We start from the raw sequence: 20,654 nt of genomic DNA, 5'->3' as shown, positions 1-20,654 counted from the left end.
GACATCTGGAAAGAATGATCTGTCCCTCCTGTCAGCCCATTGGATGAGCAGCAGGGAAGAGAAGGAGAGGGAGGGAGGGAGGGAGGGAGGGAGGGAGGGAGGGAAAGAGAATGAAAGAGGGGGAGGGAAGGATGCCATCACCTACTTTGGGCTCTGGTCATTTCCACCATTGTCTTCAGCCCCATCTACAATCATCACAAGCCCCCTAACTTACACCAAAGGAAATTGGGCCACCAACAGCAAAATAAAGTTTGCTCACCACTGCTTTGACCATCTCTCCAGGAAGTACATCTTTAGGTTGTAAGCATGGCTGCTGTTCCACTCAAACAATAGACCTATTCTTGCACAATGGAGCTCCCACTCCTCCTTCACTTTGCAGTCCCTACTCTGTGCACCTTCAAAATCTGCTCTGATGGATTTAGGGACCCTCCATAGCACATTTCATGGGCATGCAAGTGGAATTCTGCTTGCCCAGCAGGATACAACCCTCTTGATTTCACCTCGCAAAATGAGCCGTTCTGAATTCCACCTTAGCTTATTGTCCTGTTTTGTGCTTGTGCTGACAGTATGCCGCCACTAAACTCCTCAAATCTCTTGTTCACACAAAAGGTCATCTTGCAAAATGAGAGTTAGATTTATATATACTGTCAAAAGGCAGGAAAATAAAGCCTAGCTTTCCGCCAAGATCCCAAGTTCAGATTCTAGCTCCCCGGTGATTTTGAGCCACAATCAGTTTCTTTTTCCAGCTACACCTTGCTTCAGAAAATTGTATTACAGGAATTATTTCGAAAGCTGGAATAGCTCCACTTCCTCCCGGTCTCATTTTTAAGAGCAAATTTTGTAATCCAATAAACCTCCTCAACAGGCTCTTCCCTCCCTAGCAACAGCAGCCTGTGTGTATGTCATACATCTCAGCTAATCTGCAGATGTAGTGCCACGTATCAAGTGCAGCTTAGTCTGAAATTGACACCGTAGAGAGTATTTTACTCTTCCCAGAGTGCTTGGAGATAGGCAGTACTGAAGGTTAGGTGGAAGAAAGATTGAACAACCTTTACACAATAAGATGGGGGCACTTCAAGCCACCATAATGGCCCCTGAGAGCACAAGAGGCAAGCAAGCCTTCTGAAGCTAAGCAGGTCTGCATCTGGACTGGATGGATGAGACACCACAACAGACCCTCCAAGTGTCCCTGTTTTCCAGGGACAGTCCTGGATTACAGAAGCTGTCTGGGTTTCTGATTCATCGGAATCAAAGAAATGTTGGAGGGTATGCCACAGTTGCTTGGAAACTCCTAGGCAGCAATTTGAATTCAACAGAAGAAAGGTGGAACATAAAACAAAATAAGTAGGTATAAAACAACTCTCAAGGAACTAGACAATATAATGAACTGGGCTTAATCTGGATTTGTGGCTATTGTTACTATTTTTTATTTTTTATTAAATTTATCTTCTTCTTCTTTCTTTGGCAATCACTCATAGCTGAGTAAGATTGTATTCCATAAACACAGTTTTAACAGTGAGTCTGTACGTGACTGTGGAGGCCAATTCTGGATCCACGTGGTGGCGACATTGGTTTCTGGGCGGAAGTTGATCATGGTGTGGATTTGCCACACATGCTTTCCTCTTAGCACATTTCTCCCTTGCATCCTGAGTTTGAGTGTCTTCAAAGTCCATGGCACCTTTGGTGAAGGCTGTTCTCCAACTGGAGCACTCGCAGGCCAGTGTTTCCCAACTGTCAGTGTTTATACTACATTTTTTTAAGATTTTGTTTTTAGATTTGCCTTGAGACTGTCTTTAAACCTCTTTTGTTGACCACCATCATTACGCTTTCCATTTTTAAGTTCGGAATAGAGTAGTTGCTTTGGAAGATGATATCAGGCATTTGAACAATATGTCCAGTCCAACAAAGTTGATGTTAAATAATTATTGCTTCAACACTGGTGATCTTTACTTCCCCATACCTGCAGGTTTCAGGGTGGTTCACAAGCTAAGTAATGATTGTGTGTTGGCTGCAATTTGTAGCTTAGCAGCCACCATTCCTTAGCAAATCATTAGCCCAAAGTGGAGACTTCAGCCTGCTTTGCTAAGGAATAGTGACTCTTAAGAAACAAACTGAAGTTTTGGTTTTATCTTCAATGAACCTCAACTAAAGGGGTACCTAGAGTGCTGGGTTCCTTATTACTTATACACAACATAAATGCTGGACTCCCAATTTTCCCCAATGCCAACAAGCAAGAATGTCTAACAACAATTTCACAGTTACAGATAGGTAGCCGTGTTGGTCTGCCATAGTCAAAATAAAAAAATTCCTTCCAGTAGCACCTTAAAGACCAACTAAGTTAGTTGGTCTTTAAGGTGCTACTGGAAGGATTTTTTTTATTTTAACAATTTCACAGGAAGCTCAAACTTTTGAAGCGTCTCCAGGTATGACACGTTCACAGCTGTGCAACAAGACAGCAAAAATGGCCTTTGTAAATTCCTTGACCATTTAGCCAAGTGGATGTTCTTGGCTGATATATAGTCTCGGCTGCTATGAAAGTCTGTGATGAAATGTAAAAGAGAAAATGGTCTCTACATGGTGCATTTAGAAAATCCTGTAGTTGCAGGGAGAGAGGGAGAAGATGGGGAAAGTTTTCCAGTCAAGACTTAATGGTATATGGGAAATGAATGAAGTAAGAGATATAAAAGAATAATTCCATATATTTTGTCCCCCATAGAACCTATCAATAGCAGTGGGATTTTACTGAAAGGAGTAGTAATGGGAAAGGCAATGCAAAACTATCTTAATTTGCACTGAAACAACATGCAAATGAAAATGCAGGTTTTTGGTTTGGTTTTGTTGATTTTTTTAAACAAAACTTCTTTGAATTTTGTGCTCCAACCAAAAATGTTTGCAAAAGTGGGGGATGTGTGTGGATTTTGTTCTCCAACCAGCCACAGTTTCCACCCAAGAATCTGGAGAACTGTAATTTGCTAAGCATGCTAAGAGTTGTTAGGAGACGCCTCTTCCCACCACAGACCTCCTCTGATGATTTCCAGAGTGGTTTAACAATCAGTCCTCCTTGCCAGGGAGCTCTGGGAGTTGTAGTTCTGTATTGGGAATAGGGTTCTCTTAGCAATTCAAAACAAACTGCATTTCCCAGTATTCTTTGGGAGGAAGCCATGGCCATTAAAGTTGGTATAGTACTGCTTTAAAGGCATGCTCTTTCCAATTTTTAAACTATTTTAAATTGGTTTTCAATGTCAAGTAACAAAACGTACTCATACAGAGCTTAATACAGAAAAGATAATACAGAAAATAGCAGCCAATGGTTGTACAGTGGTACCTCGGGTTAAGAACTTAATTCGTTCCGGAGGTCCGTTCTTAACCTGAAACTGTTCTTAACCTGAGACACCACTTTAGCTAATGGGGCCTCCCTCTGCCGCTGCGCCACTGGAGCACGATTTCTGTTCTCATCCTGAAACAAAGTTCTTAACCCGAGGTAATATTTCTGGGTTAGCCGAGTCTGTAATCTGAAGTGTTTGTAACCTGAGGTACCACTGTAGTTTGAGACGTTCCAAGAAAAGCAGTTCCAATGAAAGCGCCTTTCCATAAGGTTCCATGAGTCAATGGAGGGTGAAAATCATGTTAATTGTCTTAAGAAAGTCAACAAATTGGCATCATATTGCAGTGAGAGCTTCACAGCTGCTGGTCTCTGAACCTGCATGCAGACACCACATGGATGATGCTCAATCCATTCCAACCTCCTGCTCAGTAGAAGCATCTACAGTATCTCTAACAGATGTCCAACCTCCTGGGGTGGGATTCAACTAAGTTCCTACTCCGAGTAGACCTAAGTCATGTCCATTAGTTCAAATGTGTCTACTCTGAGTAAAATGCATATCTGAATTCTACTCCTCGTTCTACCTTTACAGGCATCCAGGGTCTTTTTTCCAGGAGAAATTAAAATCAAGAGCTACATAAGCAACAGGCAGATGTGCTGCTGGCAGACGGATTTGTAAATGTGAGAAGAGCAATTAATCACTCAAGGTTAAGCCACCAAGGTTACTATTATTAAAATCAAGCAGCCATTGAAGTCAGAGAAGTGCCTCCTTGGAAACTGGCTGGGATTGGGTCCGAGACAAGAGACAGACAATAACTTTTAGGAGAGCTGAAAGTAGCACAACACGGATGTTGTCCCTCATGGCATCTGCAGAAATGTTTCCATTGTCCAACTCACACATCTGGTCAAAAAGGTTTTCAAACAGTCCTGCGGAACCTCAGGCATCTTTTATCTGTGGTTTATGAAGTTGGCTGGTTGTAGTAAACCATAATTAGCTGAACAACAGCCTAGAGTTTAGACAGAAAGCGAAACTTGGATTAACTGAAAATGGAAGCCTAGGCTTCTGAACTCTTCCTTGTGCCCACGCCAAAACTGGAGATGGAAGTAGGAGGCCATGATCCAAAGTAACATTTAGCAGTTATGTCTAAATTGGCCTATAGTGGCTGGCCCAAAGTCATACTGCAAGATTCATGACCGACCAGGAGTTTGAACCCAATTTTATCCACTCTGAGCCAGACTCTTCATACCTGCAGTGGCTCTCAGAAATGGAATATTCTAAGGTGCAGAATAGTAGCTGCAATCAGGATAGAGAGAAAGGAGAGAGAAGAGCCCCAGAGGAAGCCCATTTTGAAATTCTCAGTTATTGCATTTGATCTCTTTTCTATTCATGCCCGTGCTAAAATAGGAAGAAGTACTTTAGCAAAATTGAAACAGCTGAATGGTATAATTTCTACATGCTTCAATAGCCCCCAAATGGCTAAACAGATGTTCCTAAAACTTTCCAAGAAAAATTTGATCTTGACCAAATATAAGCATATAGAAATGTCAGCTTAAGAGGTAATATACACCAGCAATTTGTAGATGCCAAGAGGAGGGCTAGAATTAAAATGTCATTAAGAAAGAGAGAGAGAAAACACACCCATCATGATGCTAGGATTTTATACAAAGAAAAATATTCCACTGCTATACTAATATGAAGGATAATAAGCCAATAGAAAACAGGTGCTGGAATACACACCACGTACAACATTTGCCGCACATTTCAATGCATGTGCAACATTTTCTGGGCATTCCAATGCATGTCTACCCAGAGGTAAATCCCAGTGAGTTCAATGAGACTGACCGCTAGGTGTGTACAGGAAGAACCTTAAGAGGCCTTCCTAGTTCCAGCGTTCTGTCCTCACAGTGGCCAAGCAGATACAATCTATAGAAAGCCAGGAACACAACAGTGCTTGCCCTACTTGTGACATCCAGCAACTGATATTCAGAGTTATACCACCTCTGACAGTAGAGGCAGAACACAGCCATTGGACTAGGAGCCATTGATAGCTGTAGCCTCCATGAACTTGTTTAACCCTCCTTTAAAGCCTGCAAAGTTAGTGTCATCGCTGCCTCCCATTGGGAGTGAACACCATCATTTAACTATGCACTGTGTGCCTTAGTCCTTTATTTAGTCTGTCCTGACTCTTCCAACATTCAACTTCCTCAGAGATCCTGGACTTAGTACAGTGGTACCTTGGTTCTCAAACTTAATTCGTTCCGAAGTCGGTTCCAAAACCAAAGCGTTCCAAAACCAAGGCGCGCTTTCCCATAGAAAGTAATGCAAAATGGATCAATCCATTCCAGACTTTTAAAAACAACCCCTAAAACCGCAATTTAACATGAATTTTACTATCTAATGAGACCATTGATCCATAAAATGAAAGCAATAAACAATGCACAGTACTGCAGTCACACAATCAATCAATCAGTAGCTGAACTGGGTTACACACAGTCACAAAAACAAAGAAAAAAGCTGCAAAAACAAAAACGCAAAATAAATAGCAAAAACAGACATCAGCGTTAACACTCAAAATGGAAGTGTGGCACTCAAATCCAAAGCATAACACTCAAAACGGAGCATGTTCAGCTTCTGGAAAAAGTTCACAAGCCAAAACCCTTACTTCTGGGTTTGCAGCCTTCTGGTTCCAAGTTTTTCAAGTACCAAGGTACCACTGTATTATGAAAGAGAGAGAGAGGTTTCCTATTGAGTTTCTCCACGCAGTGCATCATTTCAAACAACACTATCGTGTCCTCCCTTCCTACCTTAGGCTGCAATCCTATTTACCTGGAAGTAAGCCCCACTAAATTTAGTCACACTTACTTCTGAGTAGCCATGTTTAGATTGCGCTGCTAGTAGTTTGTAAGCAATGATAACGATAATGGAAATGATAATAACCGGATCAAATTTAAGACTGCACACTTACCTGGGAAACTTACTCCACTGACCAATGGGGTTAACTTTCAAGTAAACAAGCCCAGACCTGCACTATTAGGCATGCTGTACATGCTTATCATGGGCTGTACCAACTAATTCAGCATCGCCAGCCAAATATAGCTCTTAAATCTCTAATGTTCCACAAGCAAAGTCAGGCTCCATTGGATTGAGTAGACAAGACCAGTAATGGGTCCAAAGGTCAGGAAGGGGGTTTCTGCACGTGTTGTAGAGGGAAGTGAGGAGCAGATAGGGTTTGTCAACCTGGGGAGGTAGCTCATCTAGGAGATCGGCTGGCTTGTGGGACATCTTCAGGAGAAGGAGCAAACCCTACACAAATCCAGAGTGGAGTCCCTAAGACGGTTGGATGGCACCTTGTACGCCTCCTTCTAGCAACTCCTGCAGCCAAGCTGGTGCCAAACGTATTGCTCTGCTTTCCTTTGGACCACATCAACAAGGCCAAGGGAGGGGTCTTGTTGTCTGGGCAAACCAGGACCTCCAGGCTTGCATCCCTGAGATATCACTTCGGTGCTGCTAATGCTGCAGTTTGACTTCACCCCTGGAGACGAACACCAATGTCTCTCGAGACAGATGGATGCCAACAAAACAATGTTCCACATTAAATGTAAGGCTGGACCCTATATTTGCCTTTTCCTTTAAGGGCCAGGAGGAGAACAATGCTTCACAGGGGAGGCTATTTTCAGAACTCCCTCAAACGTTTTCTCTCTCTCTCTCTCTCTCTAGGAAGACCATTGATCCATCTGGCTCCCCAGGATTTTAAACAAGAGTTTCCCAACCATACCAAGATTTCCCAAGGATTGCACCTGAGGCCCTTTGGGTCACAGCCCTTCTTGCTAAGATTAATCCATCCAGACAAGCAAGGATCATTCATTCATTCATTCATTCATTCATTGCATACCCTGCCTTTCCTCCCAAAGGAGTCCAGGGGAGGCAAACACATCAGCCATAACACAATCTAAAATGTAATGAAGTGAACACCATTGCAAGACAATGGGATTTGGCTATGTCAGAAAAGCAACTGAGAGTGAGGGCACAGTGTCCTGGGTCAGAATTGCCTCCACTCCAAATGAGCTCATAAGAATAAGAATATCCACAGGCCACCCTTCAATTTGTGGAGATATGTATTTATCATGCCATCACTGTGCATTATGATTTATAGAGTAACAGAAGCCAAATATATGTCCCTGCTCTAAAGAGCTTTACAGACTAAATTTAGACAGTGAAGAAGAGATTGCAGGAGCAAGACAATGGAGAGAGAAGAATAGTAAGAGATAAGTGCAAGCAAACGTGTTTCTCTCAAGGACCGAGGGCTTTGCAGAAGAGACAGCAGTGGTTCCATGCTGGAATTGCAGGAACATATCTCATGCAGCCTCTTTTCAGAGAAATCTGTGTGACTGATTTGTGTTTGTTCAATTTTTGGATTATCATTCTGATGCCCTACCCCCCATCTCCCAGGCATTCAAGAGGAGTTGCTCAAAACAACACGCAGTTTGAAATGTTATTGTGGAGGTGCAGCCAGAAAATAACATAAGGAAAGAATTCCAAAATGTTGTTAATACCATGCAAACAATACTGGGATTTGTGACGACTTCCAAACATGCTTCACATTCTTGAAATCTCTTACACACACACAAAACAACAACAACAACACTGGGCTGCTATTTCGGGACTAATTGGACATTTCACTGGCATTTCAAGCTGCTCATGAAATTACACACTTATTGGTATGAGAGGATGCATTCAAATAACCCATTATTCACATTGTGTAGCAGTTTTTCATTCTGGTTCATTTTCTTTGCAATAGCAGCAAGGCGAAACCTGCTTGAAAATCAGCAGTGTGAAGCTGTCCAGCATATGAGTAACATCTATGCCCATTTTGGTTTACACATACAGTACAAACACATACAGTAATTTTATCCATGGACATAGCAATTCTTGAAAAATGTAGTGCATTCCAGAAAGGAAGGCTGCCTTACTTTAAAATGAATTCCACATTCCTCTCCCCGGTCAGCAGTATTTAATGACGGAAAAGAGAAAATCCTGCTCAAGAGGAAGACACACTGAACTCAGTAGGCTTAACTCCCAAGTTAACTTATTTGTTTATTTCATATGATTTAATGCATCACTTGATTGTAAAAAGAAAAAAGGACCCAAAAGCAGTTTACAAAGAGAATGAAATTATCAGTAAAAACAACTCTTTAAAACAGTCAAAAGACAAAATCAGATTAAAAACGTACGCCAACATTCTACATGTCAAGGCAAGCTCATCTGAACAAAAATGGTTTTATCAGGCACCAAAAAGAGTACAGTGAATGCAACTGCCTGGTGTCAGGCAGGGAGTGTAAGTTCTGCCACATTGAAAGATTGATTTCTTACAAATACAGAATAGGTATTATAAGGACCAGTTGCCATGCCAGTTCCACAGACTGAAGCGGTCAAGTGGGTGGATACGGGAGTAAGATGATCCTGCAGGTAAACTTGCCCCAAATTGCTAACTTGGATAGCACCCTGAATGTGTTTTACTGTGTCAGGCTGCAGTCACAGAGTCCATTCTGAGCTGCACTGCTGCTTTGCCAGGCCTACTGCTCCCCACTAAACCCTGGAATAAGCTGACACCTGATATCAACCAACTTGAAGACATTTGTAATCATTTCCACCCTGAAGAAGAAGAAAAAATTGCATCATTTTATTTTAAAAACAATTGATAGTCCAGAAATCCATCCTTGATGCTCATTCTGCCCGGTCCAGGTGGCACCCATGGCAGGACCCTCTTTCCACCCACTCTTGTTACATTGCTGGTTATCTAGTATAGCAGCACTTGCAGGGCAACAGTTATCAACCACCTTGCTTTCTGCAAAAGAAGCTAGCGAATGAGGGCAAAGGGGGCACTGCCCCACCAACTTCTGCCCACCCTCAGCCAGCGACTCCTGTCTTGTTACTTACAGCCATTTCCAGCAAGGGGCACTGCCTGCCACATTCCTCCTCTCCTTAGTTTCAGTGTTGCCCCTTGAAGAACTCAGCTGGGAGGAAGATGGGGTCAAATCCAGAGTTTTGGGCTGGGCTGCCATCAGTATGCTGATGACACCCAACTCTATCTGTTGATGGATGGCCATCCTGACTCATCCCACAGAGGAACTTATGGTCTTCAAACAAAAACATCTTGAAGGTCCCAGGTCACAGAGAGGTTAGGCTGGCCTCAACTAGAGCCAGGGCTTTTTCGACTGTGGCTCCGATCTGGTGGAACGCTCTGTCACAAGAGACTAGGGCCCTGCGGGACTTGACATCTTTCCGCAGGGCCTGCAAGACAGAGCTGTTGCACCAGGCCTTTGGCCAGGGCACAGCCTGACTCCCTCCTTTGGGAATCTTCACAGAACTCTAGCCCAACAGTTGCCATCAATTTGATTTGAATTAATTTTATAATGAAATGATTTTAGAATGTTGTATTATTTTATTGTTGTTAGCCGCCCTGAGCCCGGCTTCGGCTGCGGAGGGCGGGATATAAATAATAAAAATTATTATTATTATTAAATCTCAAATCAGTCAGCTCTGAGAGCCATTGACTCTGGGTCCACTTACTGTAGGGCTCTCTGACTTCTGCCCAAGGGGTACCAGCCCCTGCTTCTTTGGCATGTTGCCCCAGCCCGATCCAGGATCTGCTTCCTTACCTGCCTGCTTGCCCACTTCCCAATTTTTCTGCATCCTGCTTCCAAGCCCCTTCAAATGGGCATCATAGCCCTAACCCTGGGCAAGTGACTGGTCCTTGCACTGAATTAACCTTTTGCTGAGGATGTCATCCCCGCCCCCCCTTGCCTCCTTCTGGGTCCAGACTGCTGAGGTTATTGTTTCAATGATGAGTGTCAAGGCTGGTGTCTGATGTATTAACTTTGATATTGAACTCTCTCGAAGAGGATTATCAAGAGCCAATCAAATTATTTCTATTGCACACATGCACAAAAAACTCTCCTAGGAGCTGCAAATCTACTCCTCTCCCGCTCAGCACTTGACATCTGCATCAACTGAATGGGCAATTAAGGTACTGGACATCACAGAAATGGATCCATTAACAGATAATACAGGCAGAAGAAATGGACACGTTGGGGAGAAATAGGCTCTAAGTAGTTCTTATTGGCGTAATCATTGCAACTAGAACATAAAAGTGGAATGAAACATATTCTTTCTTCTTCTTTTGTGGTAAAGTTTGAATTTCAAGTCAAGTGTGATGTAGCAGCAAGAGTATCAGACTAGGGTTAGGGAAGCGCAGGATCAAAACTCCACTCTGCTACAAAGCTCACCATAGGTGAACAATTGTCTCTCAGCCTGGCCTACCTGGGCTGCTTCGTTATGCCAGTCACAAAGCAAACCACACAGGAGCACAGAATAAATTTATTTCATGATAAATCTCATTTCTCAATTGCAAGGCTATTATATTTTGGGCGCATCGAAATCACGTTTTGTTACACTTATGGGAATTGTGAAAAGGCGAGATGTGCAGTGCGGCTGGGCTAATTACGAGCCTCCACAACGTCACTAGCAGCAGATCGCCCCTAAAAGCAAACATTAACTCGAGCCACATGACTCTTTCTCATTCTATACGCAAAGAACAAGCAAAACATGTAAGCACAGTGAATTATCAGGAAACCAAGCATATCTGATTACCCTAGGAACATCTTCAATATTGAATCAGTCAAGACAAATCCATTAGGAAACTGAAGATAAGTTATTGTATGAATACACACACACACACACACACACACACACACACACATAACAACAGATGCAGATAACATTCTGAGCTCAAACTCTTGCTATGCCAATATCAAGATCTACTGGGGTTGCAGGGAGAAAACAACAAATTTAAATTCTGCCATTGGTCCAGACTGATTCATATTTCAATGAGGGTGATAAGAACAAGTTAAACAAAAAAAAATCTACCCACGGGCGTAGGTATTTATTTCTGGAGAAAGGCTTACACATAAGAATTGAATGCAGTGTTCCCAATTAATATACAGCACTCACTGACTTCCCCAAAATGGTGCCTTGAAGCAATTTTGAGAAGGGTCACCGTGTGAGCAGTGAGTGGGCCTGGCAATCAACTCACCAAGATGGCCGCAGAGGAGAGAAGTAAACACAGACTTGCTGTCAGAGCTCTGTCAAGCTATGTGGCCACACTAGGCACACCCTTGATGGCAGGGGTGTGGAACCTCAGGTCCAAGAGCCAAATGGGACCCTCTGTCTGAACTCTACCCAGGTCCCATGCCCTTCCCAACCCTAAACATTTTTGCCTGTCTGGAATGTGTCCTTGAACTCAGATAACACTTGCATTGCTGGATGGAGGAAAGAAGGGGAATCAGTGCGCAGAAACTAGCCTACTACACAACCTTACATTCATACACATGGCCCCGCCCACTTTTGCATCTGGCCCCACCCACCACTGGCAGGTGGCCCTGAGAAGGTTACTCAGAAGGGAATGTGGCCCTCAGGCTGGAAAAGGTTCTGCAGCATCGCTCTAGAGCAGGGATTCTCAAACGTGGGTCTCCAGCTGTTTTCGGACTACAATACCCATCATCCCTAGCTAAGCAGGACCAGTGGTCAGGGATGATGGGGAATGTAGTCCCAAAACAGCTAGAGACCTAAGTTTGGGAAACCCTGCTCTAGCGCAAGATAAAAGAATTTGGGGGTACGCCGGTCATATTGTCCACTGTTTCATTAGCCCGTCTTTGAAACTGACATATGGAGCTGCCTTAAAACTGAGTCAGGCTGGCAGCTCATCTAACTTGATAGCCTCAGCCTGCTGCACTCTATCGACATGAGCTACTACAGCAGGGTTTCCTAAACTTGAGTCTCCAGCTGTTGTCAGACTACAATTCGCATCACTGCTGACCACTGGTCTTGCCAGCCAGGGATGATGGTTGTTGAGGTCCAAAAACGGCTGGAGACCCAAGTTTGGGAAACACTGTACTATGGCATTGGCTCTTATCCAGCCACAAAAATATACACTGCTGCCAAGATTACCCTGCCATGCTTTTAACTGGTTGGTGTATTAATTAACCAATTAAAAGTAACGTAGGAGATAGTTGGGAGAATTATGTAATGAGGATGGAAGGCTTTTCCTAAACTGACACTAAGTTTTTAGTGTGTGACATTTTAATGTATTTTTAATCTTTGTTGGGACGTGGGTGGCGCTGTGGGTTAAACCACAGAGCCTAGGACTTGTCGATCAGAAGTTCGGCGATTTGAATCCCCGCAATGGGGTGAGCTCCCGTTGCTCGGTCCCTGCTCCTGCCCACCTAGCAGTTCAAAAGCACGTCAAAGTACAAGTAGATAAATAGGTACCGCTCCGGCGGGAAGGTAAACGGCGTTTCTGTGCACTGCTCTGGTTTGCCAGAAGCGGCTTAGTCATGCTGGCCACATGACCCGGAAGCTGTACGCCGGCTCCCTCGGCCAGTAAAGCGAGATGGGCACCGCAACCCCAGAGTCGGCCATGACTGGACCTAATGGTCAGTGGTCCCTTTACCTTTACCTAATCTTTGTTGGAAGCCACCCAGAGTGGCTGGGGAAACCTAGCCAGATGGGCAGAGTACAAATAAATTATTATTATTATTATTATTATTATTATTATTATTATTAGTTGTCAACTGCTAAGTTTGGTCAACTAACCTTTGAGGGTTCTCACTGGGTTTAAACTCAGTGGATCTGAGCCAAATCAGAATGATATACTTAGCATGTTTGGGCCTTTAGATCTAGGTGCAGAGCAATCCTGTACATTTTTACTCAGACGTAAGTGCTGCTTTGCGCCATGAAGTTTGTATATGTGATTTCAGCCCCAGCCTAAACAGCCCTGGTGCATTCCTAATTCCCTTTCCTCTCTTTATCTCTCATTTTAATGGCAGGAGTTCCAAGAGTTCTGAGCATTTGGGGATACTAATCCCCTTGCAACTCCTACAACAAAAGAATATTATCTTTTGCCACCTTCCAAGAAACGGAATTGGAGTGCGTTAATCAATACTGCCAAGGTCATTTCAGATTAAGCGGTGGCAAATAAAACCCTAGTGGCAGGCACTGAAAGAAAAATAAACTCCCTCTATATTCTAGAAGGTAGCATGGTTGAGATTTGCAGGAGGGGTCCCAACATTCCCCAGCAAGATATGGAAAGAAAACGCAATGTCAAAGGCAACCTGAGGGGGGGAAATCCATTTGCACACACACACACACCCCAATCTCTTTCAATTAGATGCCTCTGTGAAACCCACTACTTGGAAAAGGTCTATAAAAGAACAACCAAAATGATCTAGGGGGTGGAGCAGCTCCCTTAAGAGAAAAAGTTGTAGTGTAAAGAGATTCTTTAGCTGTAGTTTCTACATTTCCAGGGAGTTGGGCTACATGACCCTTCCAACTCTAGAATTCTGTAATTCCATGATTTGGGGCTCTTCAGTGTAGGAAAAAAGTAAGAGGGGGTGTTCCAGGGGCACCTAAGATTATGCACGGTGTGAAGAAAGCAGATAGGGAATGGCTTTTCACCCACAAGAGGTGCCGTGATGGCTGCCAACTTAGATGGCCCTGAAAGAGGACCAGACCAATTCCTGGAGAGCAAGACTATAAATGTCTAACAGCCATGATGTTTATGTTCTACCTCTACTGGTTTGGGAGGCATTATGCCTCTGAATAGCAGTTGCTGGGAATTGCAAGTGGGGAGGATGCTGCTGTGCTCAGGTGCTGATTGAGACCTTCCCATGCGCATGTGGTTGGCCGATGCAACAAGAGGACATCACATGTTCCCTAAGGTTACCTGCCCAAAGTAAGCCCCCCAGAAATTATGGATCCAGCCGTCCACCTACTGCAGGAAAGGTTGGGGAAATAGGTCCAGAAGAAGAACAAGAAAGCAAACAGCATTTCTCCCATTGCAACAGCAAAGCACAAGTAAGCAATCCCCTGTATTTATTTAATTTTGCTTGATTCGCACGTCCACCCTTATCAATACTAAATCAGATCATCACTGAGCTGCAAAGCACTTTGTTCCGAAGGCAGATCAAGCCTACATTGCAGCTGCTTTGTACTGAGGGCATTGGCTTGTCTTGCTCTCTATTGTACTGTATGCGGACTGCCAGAGGCTCTCTAAGGTTTCAGGCACGAACCCAAGACCTTTTGCATGCAGAGCATGCAATCGACCACTGTGCTATGAAGCATCTAGAGCAGGATTAAATGCCATCCACCCACAGATAGCCATCATCTGTTATTGCAAGAGCAGTTTGCGCTGTTCCATAATCTTGGCCCTACACTATGGGTTCTGGCTTCTGCCTTTAAATTGCTCAGTATAACAGGAAAGCTTATCTAACCACAGGCATTCCAACCCACTTCCCATGGCAGATCCGCTCCGCACTCAAGGTGCTTGAAAAACTCAGTTTGTGTGTGTGTGTGTGTGTGTGTGTATAAAGAGAGCAATAATTGTGTGTTTTTGTTTTTAAATTTAACTAGCCAGATAAACACATCTCCAATCAGCAAGCCATCCACTTTCTATGTCAGAGCAATTAACCTATTTGCATGCATTAGTTTTCAATTAGCATATATTAGATTTCAATTAGCAATTAGCAGAGAATCCATTTCTTTGTACTGCAGAGAATACAAAGGATTTCTCTCTCTCCCTCCCTTTCTCCCCCTCCTCTCCAAAATGTTATTTTGGGCAAGTTATTTTCATATCAGACAATTATGGAAAGAACATATTAGAATATATTTCCCCCCCCCCAAGAAGCTGCCTGATTTTTACCTTTGTTCTGTCTCATGCTCACTAGTGCAGTCTTCACGAAACCAGGGTGTTCCAGATGTTGTGGTTGCAACTCCAGTCAGCTCCAGTCAGCGAGCTGTGCTCACTGGGAACAATGTGAGCTGTAGTCTAAAACATCTGGAGGCCACCAGGTTTGCAAAGGCTGAGCTAGGAGTTCAGAGGCAGACAAATTGATCATTGATTCCTGGAATGATCAGGCACCACCTCTCTCTTGCTCTTGCAAATTCCGAATAACCTTGGCAATCTGCACAGACGCTCCTTCGCACAGCAGCTTCAACAATGTCCCAAAATTAGAAGATATCTTTTGTTCCACAAAGCAACTCCACATTTTCAAGTCGTGTCCTTTGTCCGAGGCCATCCAGAGCCAAGTGGTGTCCCCACAACTGCTTCCTTTGCACACACACCTTGCAATCCCAAGACTACAGGCATTAGGATGCATTTGGCATGTTGGTCTAGCAACATGAACACAGAGCGTTTTCACAAATGTGGCTGAGAGCGCAATCTTCTCTGTAAGCCCAACTGAGTTCAATGGGACTTGGCACATTTACTAGGGAACAAGTTCCACTGAGCTCAGTGGGGCTTGCTTCTGAATAGCAATAGGGTTGAATGGTTAAACACATTCCTTGCTTCTCAGTATGCAATGAAAATATGAAATCTGCCCTGGCTAGAATGCTCATCTGCTTCGTCTTGCACAAAAAAAGCTTCCAGGTATCCACATGTACAGCATGAAATAAGTTGAAAGGCAATGTAAGTCTTGTGTAGGAAAACAGCACCAATATGACAATGGAGGGTTGTTGTTATTATTTTTTACAAAAATCTTATTATTAATCCCAATCAATAAATTTATTCTGCTTTTCCAGAGAAAGGTACTTTTTCTAAACTGGATTTTTTTGGGAGGTGGGAGAAATCTTTCATGTGTTCTACAGTAGTGGCAGTGGCTGTTTCCTCCAAGGACATCAAAGACTTACACACTTTATCCTCACAATGCTGAGAGGCAAACTCAAGGCTGAGACAACTTTCTCAATATACACCCTCCACCCCAGATGAGATGCATGGCTGAGATAGGCTTTGACCCTTCAGTTCTCCCTATTACAACCCCAATTCTGCCATCCATTACAAACTATTGACTCTGCAACAGAGGAATAAGGCAGATCATTTTGAAAAGTTGCACTGTGTCAATGGTTCTTGGGTAGATTTCAAATGATAGATGAGTTTCCCACTTTACAAAGCAGGAATGGGGAACCTGTGGCCAAATGTTGCTGGTCTCCATCTCCCAGCATCGCTGCCCATTGGCCATTCTGGCTGGGGCTGATGAGAGCTGAGAATCCAACATCCGTTAGGACTAGGGCTACCCAGCCCATTATAGAGCAAGGCTATCAGCAATGCAGAGTGAGACACATCAACCCCAACAGACTTCCCTCTACCTGCTGCATGCAAACATCTTGACCCCTGGATCTTAGCTCTTGGTCTTGAACTGTCCATTCTCCATGGGTCTCTGGTGGTTGCTCACACATGTACGCACACACTCCTATCTACAAGGGTCAGCTCCTGCATGAACACCCATCACCCTTTCCCTGCAATGCCAGGAAACATATTGTTGCATGCATGCAACGTCAATGATGCAAAAACCACCCAGGCTAAACATTGGTTTCATCTCGCATCACCTGAAAGGTGCAATGCTTTGCTGTTTAGGCAGCTCACAAGCTTGGGACCACCAGACATGATGGTGGCCATTCTGTGGATTTGAAGATGAGAACTATCTCAACTATGCAAACAGAGAGGGGTGGGATGTGGTCAGGCATGCATGCCAGTAAGGTTTAGGACTAGGAACTGGGGAGACCCAAATTCAAACTCCCACTCAGCCATGAACCTCACTGGCTGAATTTGGGCCAGCTGTTGTGTCTCAGCCTAATCTACCTCACAGGGTTGTTTGTGAGGACAAAACAGGGGGAGGTAGAACCTTGAGCTCCTTGGGGGAAAGTCAAATAAAAAATAAAATGTAGTAACAAGCATGTGTGCCCGATTTTAACAGCAAGAGATTGGTGGTGCCAAATATCTAAACTGACCTTGCTTGTCACTCATCAAGATGCAGCAGTCAGAGGCAGTGAATGAAGAGAAGGGCATGCATGTGTGAACCAAGCCATACAGATCTGCCACATGTATTAGATCATGGAAACGCATGATCTATGGGACACACATCAAGGTGCCATTGAGCTTCTAACAGAAGGTGGAATGGAAGAGGGAGAGAGAATAGAACGAAATGGTTTCATTAGTCTGAACTTTTGTCCCTCCTTTTTTTGGAACTAGAGATTCATTTTTAGAGACTTGAGGAGAATATTAAGAACCTGGATGCCAGGCAGTGGGGGAATTATCTAAAGCCATAAGTCTTCCAATGCAAGTCAAACACAGATCTTCTGGCCACAGAGGCAGGTGGAGAAGGTGAGGATTTTTAGTATTACACACACATTTCCAGAGGGCGAATTCCTTGTTGCAGTAACACTTTATATGCCTGTGGCACCCTAAGCAAAAGCCAATTTTATTGCGGCATAAGCTTTCTGGGATTCAAATCCACTTTCTTCCCATATATATTGTATACGGTCTCCAGCCTGTGAAAGATTATGCCTCAGGAAGGCTGCAACCTCTAACCACACTTCCTAGGGAGTAAGTCCCGTTGGCCACAATGGAACTTACTCCTGAGTAAACAATGTACGAGATGGCGTTGCAAATGCGCTCGCCTTCAAGGAGCCACGAGAGTCTTTGTTGTTTGCTTGGTGCAACGCGACTGATACCAGCTACCCTTCTGGAAAGCATGTGCACAGATGCGCACGCAATACGCACACACACATGAAACGCCGAGGGGCTCACATACAAGCCAGTTTCTCCCAGCCCTCCATCACACACGCCAGCCATTCCCCAGAAGAAAAGACATTATCTCCCTGCAGGCGAAGCGAAGAGATTCTCTGGCAATGTCACCTTTCCCATGTCTGGCGGCAGCCCAAGAGCTCATCCACATTTTATAAAGGACTTTTGAGGCAAAACCAACCAGTCCTCCCCAAATCCCAGCCCTCGAGTCGCCTACCTGGGATCGCCAGATTCGTCAGGGGCACGCTGTGGATGCTCTCGGGCAAACTTGCCATCCAGTCCGCGAATTTCAGCTCCAGCTTGCCTTGCGACGAAGCCATGCTTGCAGGTCGGAGAGGGGCGCAAAAACGCACTCGCTCACTCAACCCCGCAAGCTGCGGCTGCTCTCTGGTCCCAGCCGGCGGCGGCAGCGGTACCAAGAACAGCGACCTCCTCCTCCTCCTCCTCCACCTGACTCCCTGAATCCCAGACTGTTCGCTCCTCTCCAGCCTCCGCTGCGCTCGGGAGTTTACGCGCCACGCTGCGCCACACCCACCCGATGATGGCGCAGGCACAGGCGAATTCGAATCGGGCTGCGCTCAACAAGAGAAACAAGCTGCGGGCTGGCGCGCTGCTGCGGGCTGGCGCTCTCTCTCTTATTTTTGGTAACCTGCAAAGCAACCGCGAAAGCCTTTGGGCTGGAGGGAGGAAATCCAGCCTGGAAATGGGAGACTTCGTTCTTCTTTTGAGTAGGGCCCGGGTCGCAAAACAACGAAGGCTGAAGCCACTCCAATCAGCCTGTTTCCCTGCCACCCCCCACCCCCGGGCCAAATCACAGCCCCGGAGTGGGAATTCCAACGAGATCATTAAGAAAGGTTGGAGGACGTCTATCTCAACCCCCTTTTCTCAGTGAGGGGACTGGTGTGCAGTGCAACTCCCATATCCCTGACGTGACATTTATTTCTAGCCATCTATATCTATATCTATCTAGCTATCTATCATCATCTATCTCCATGCGGCTTAGTATTTCATGGAGGATAAATCTATCAGCAGCTACTAGCCACAGTGGCTATGTAGCCTGTGTGCTTTTGAATACACCATGTTGGGAGCGGCTGGTGGGAAGAGTGATTTTGTGCTCAGGTCCTGCTCATGGGCATCCCTTGGGCATCTGTGAGCTTTATGGCTGAGCTAGACGACTGATGGCAGCAGATAGCCACAAATGTGTGACACAATTGTTTCAGCATCTGCATTAACTTCCCAGCTATGACTGAGCTAGGTCTAAGGTCCTTGCCCTCAGCAACTCAGGTAAAAGATACGGTACCTTAGGGACCTCCTGAACCCTTATATCTCAGCTGAGTCACTGAGATCATCTGTAGGAGCATCTCTGGTTGTCCCCTGAGTTGGCAATGCTCATCTGACATCAACACCAGACCGAGCCTTCAGCTCGGTATATATACAAGAAGAGTCCTGCTGAATCGGGCCAAATGCCCATCTAGTCCAAGTTCCTGTTCTCACAACCAGGTGCCTCTGGGAATCCAACCACATTCTCCCCTCTTGTGATCCCCTGATATTCAGAGTATATGGCCTTCAATAATGGAGGAAGGACGTATTCATTGCATCCAGTAGCTACTGATAGCCTTATCCTTCATGAATTTGTCACTCCAGTTCCATAGTTTATCTAAGTGCTGCTTGATGAAGTACTTTCTTTTGCCTGTTCTGAGTCTTTGAGAGTCCAGCTTCTTTTGATAGCACCCAGTTTGTTATTTATTTTATTGCACTTATATCCTACCTTTTTTTTACTCCAGAGAGCTCAAGGCAACATACATGGTTCTACCCCTCCTCATTGAATCCCCATAACAACCCTGAGAGATAGGATAGGCTGAGAGGCAGTGAGTGGCTCAAGGTTACCCAGCGAGCTTCATGGCTGAGCATAGATATGAACCCTGGTCTCCCAGGTGCTGGTCCCAACACTCTAACTACAACACCACACCAGTTCTCAAAACTCTTACACTGTCCATAGTTCTCCTCTGAATTACTTCAAACACCTCAACTTTTAAACATTTATACCCCACTTTTCTTCCATGATAGAATTCTGGGTGATATACATGGGGTATCCAGAAGGTCTAGCATCATCCAGGCCCTGACCAGACTCACACCTGCTTTGCCTCAGCAATTGTTGCTGCATCCTGCGCTTAGATCCACTGCCTTCTTGCACCTGTCGAGAAGATGCTATGGATCTCTGCAAAGTGCGACACTGACAAAAACACCAGTCCTTGCTAGTCTTCATTGCCGTTTGGGGGCAAAGTCAAACCTCATTTGGGTGTTACTAAACAATGAGCTGAAATTCTTCTTTCTCTCTCACTCTCTTCTTTTTTTCAAAGCTGTGTTGTTCAGCACAGCTAAAAGGAACCCAATGAAGTATTTTTATCTCCGAAGTGTTCGGCTAAACATGAAGGTGTCACATTTAAACAGTCGCCAAGAGGATGTGTGAGATGGGACTTGGAGGAGGTTGTGTGTGTTTTTTCTCTCCACTCTCTGTTTCACATTTCACTTTCACTCTGATATCAATACTTCAGGTAGGTTTGCAACACTTGGCTCACTCCAGATTTCTTTCTCTAAAATAATAATAATAATGTGTGTTTATTAAGTGAAGCAGCAGAAGGAAGCCATGAAGAAGAGAATGGGTAGCCACTAAAGCAATCACCTAAATATCCCAA

General features: G+C 44.5%; 1 protein-coding gene across 1 annotated transcript in view; it reads right to left on the bottom strand.

Moving 5' to 3' along the window:
* PLCXD3 (phosphatidylinositol specific phospholipase C X domain containing 3) overlaps positions 1 to 18,676 on the bottom strand; it is a 76,109-nt gene extending 57,433 nt beyond the window's left edge. Inside the window, exon 1 of the mRNA XM_083466224.1 lies at positions 18,176 to 18,676. Coding sequence (XP_083322350.1) covers positions 18,176 to 18,278 — 103 coding nt within the window. The 5' untranslated portion in view covers positions 18,279 to 18,676. The remainder of the gene's footprint in view (positions 1 to 18,175) is intronic.
* Between the last annotated feature and the right edge of the window lie 1,978 nt (positions 18,677 to 20,654).

This window comes from Podarcis liolepis (assembly GCF_965112155.1).
Source record: "Podarcis liolepis genome assembly, chromosome: 11".
Lineage (NCBI taxonomy): Eukaryota > Metazoa > Chordata > Lepidosauria > Squamata > Lacertidae > Podarcis > Podarcis liolepis.
Note: the sequence above shows the minus strand (reverse complement) of the source record. Positions and strands in the feature narration are given on the sequence as shown.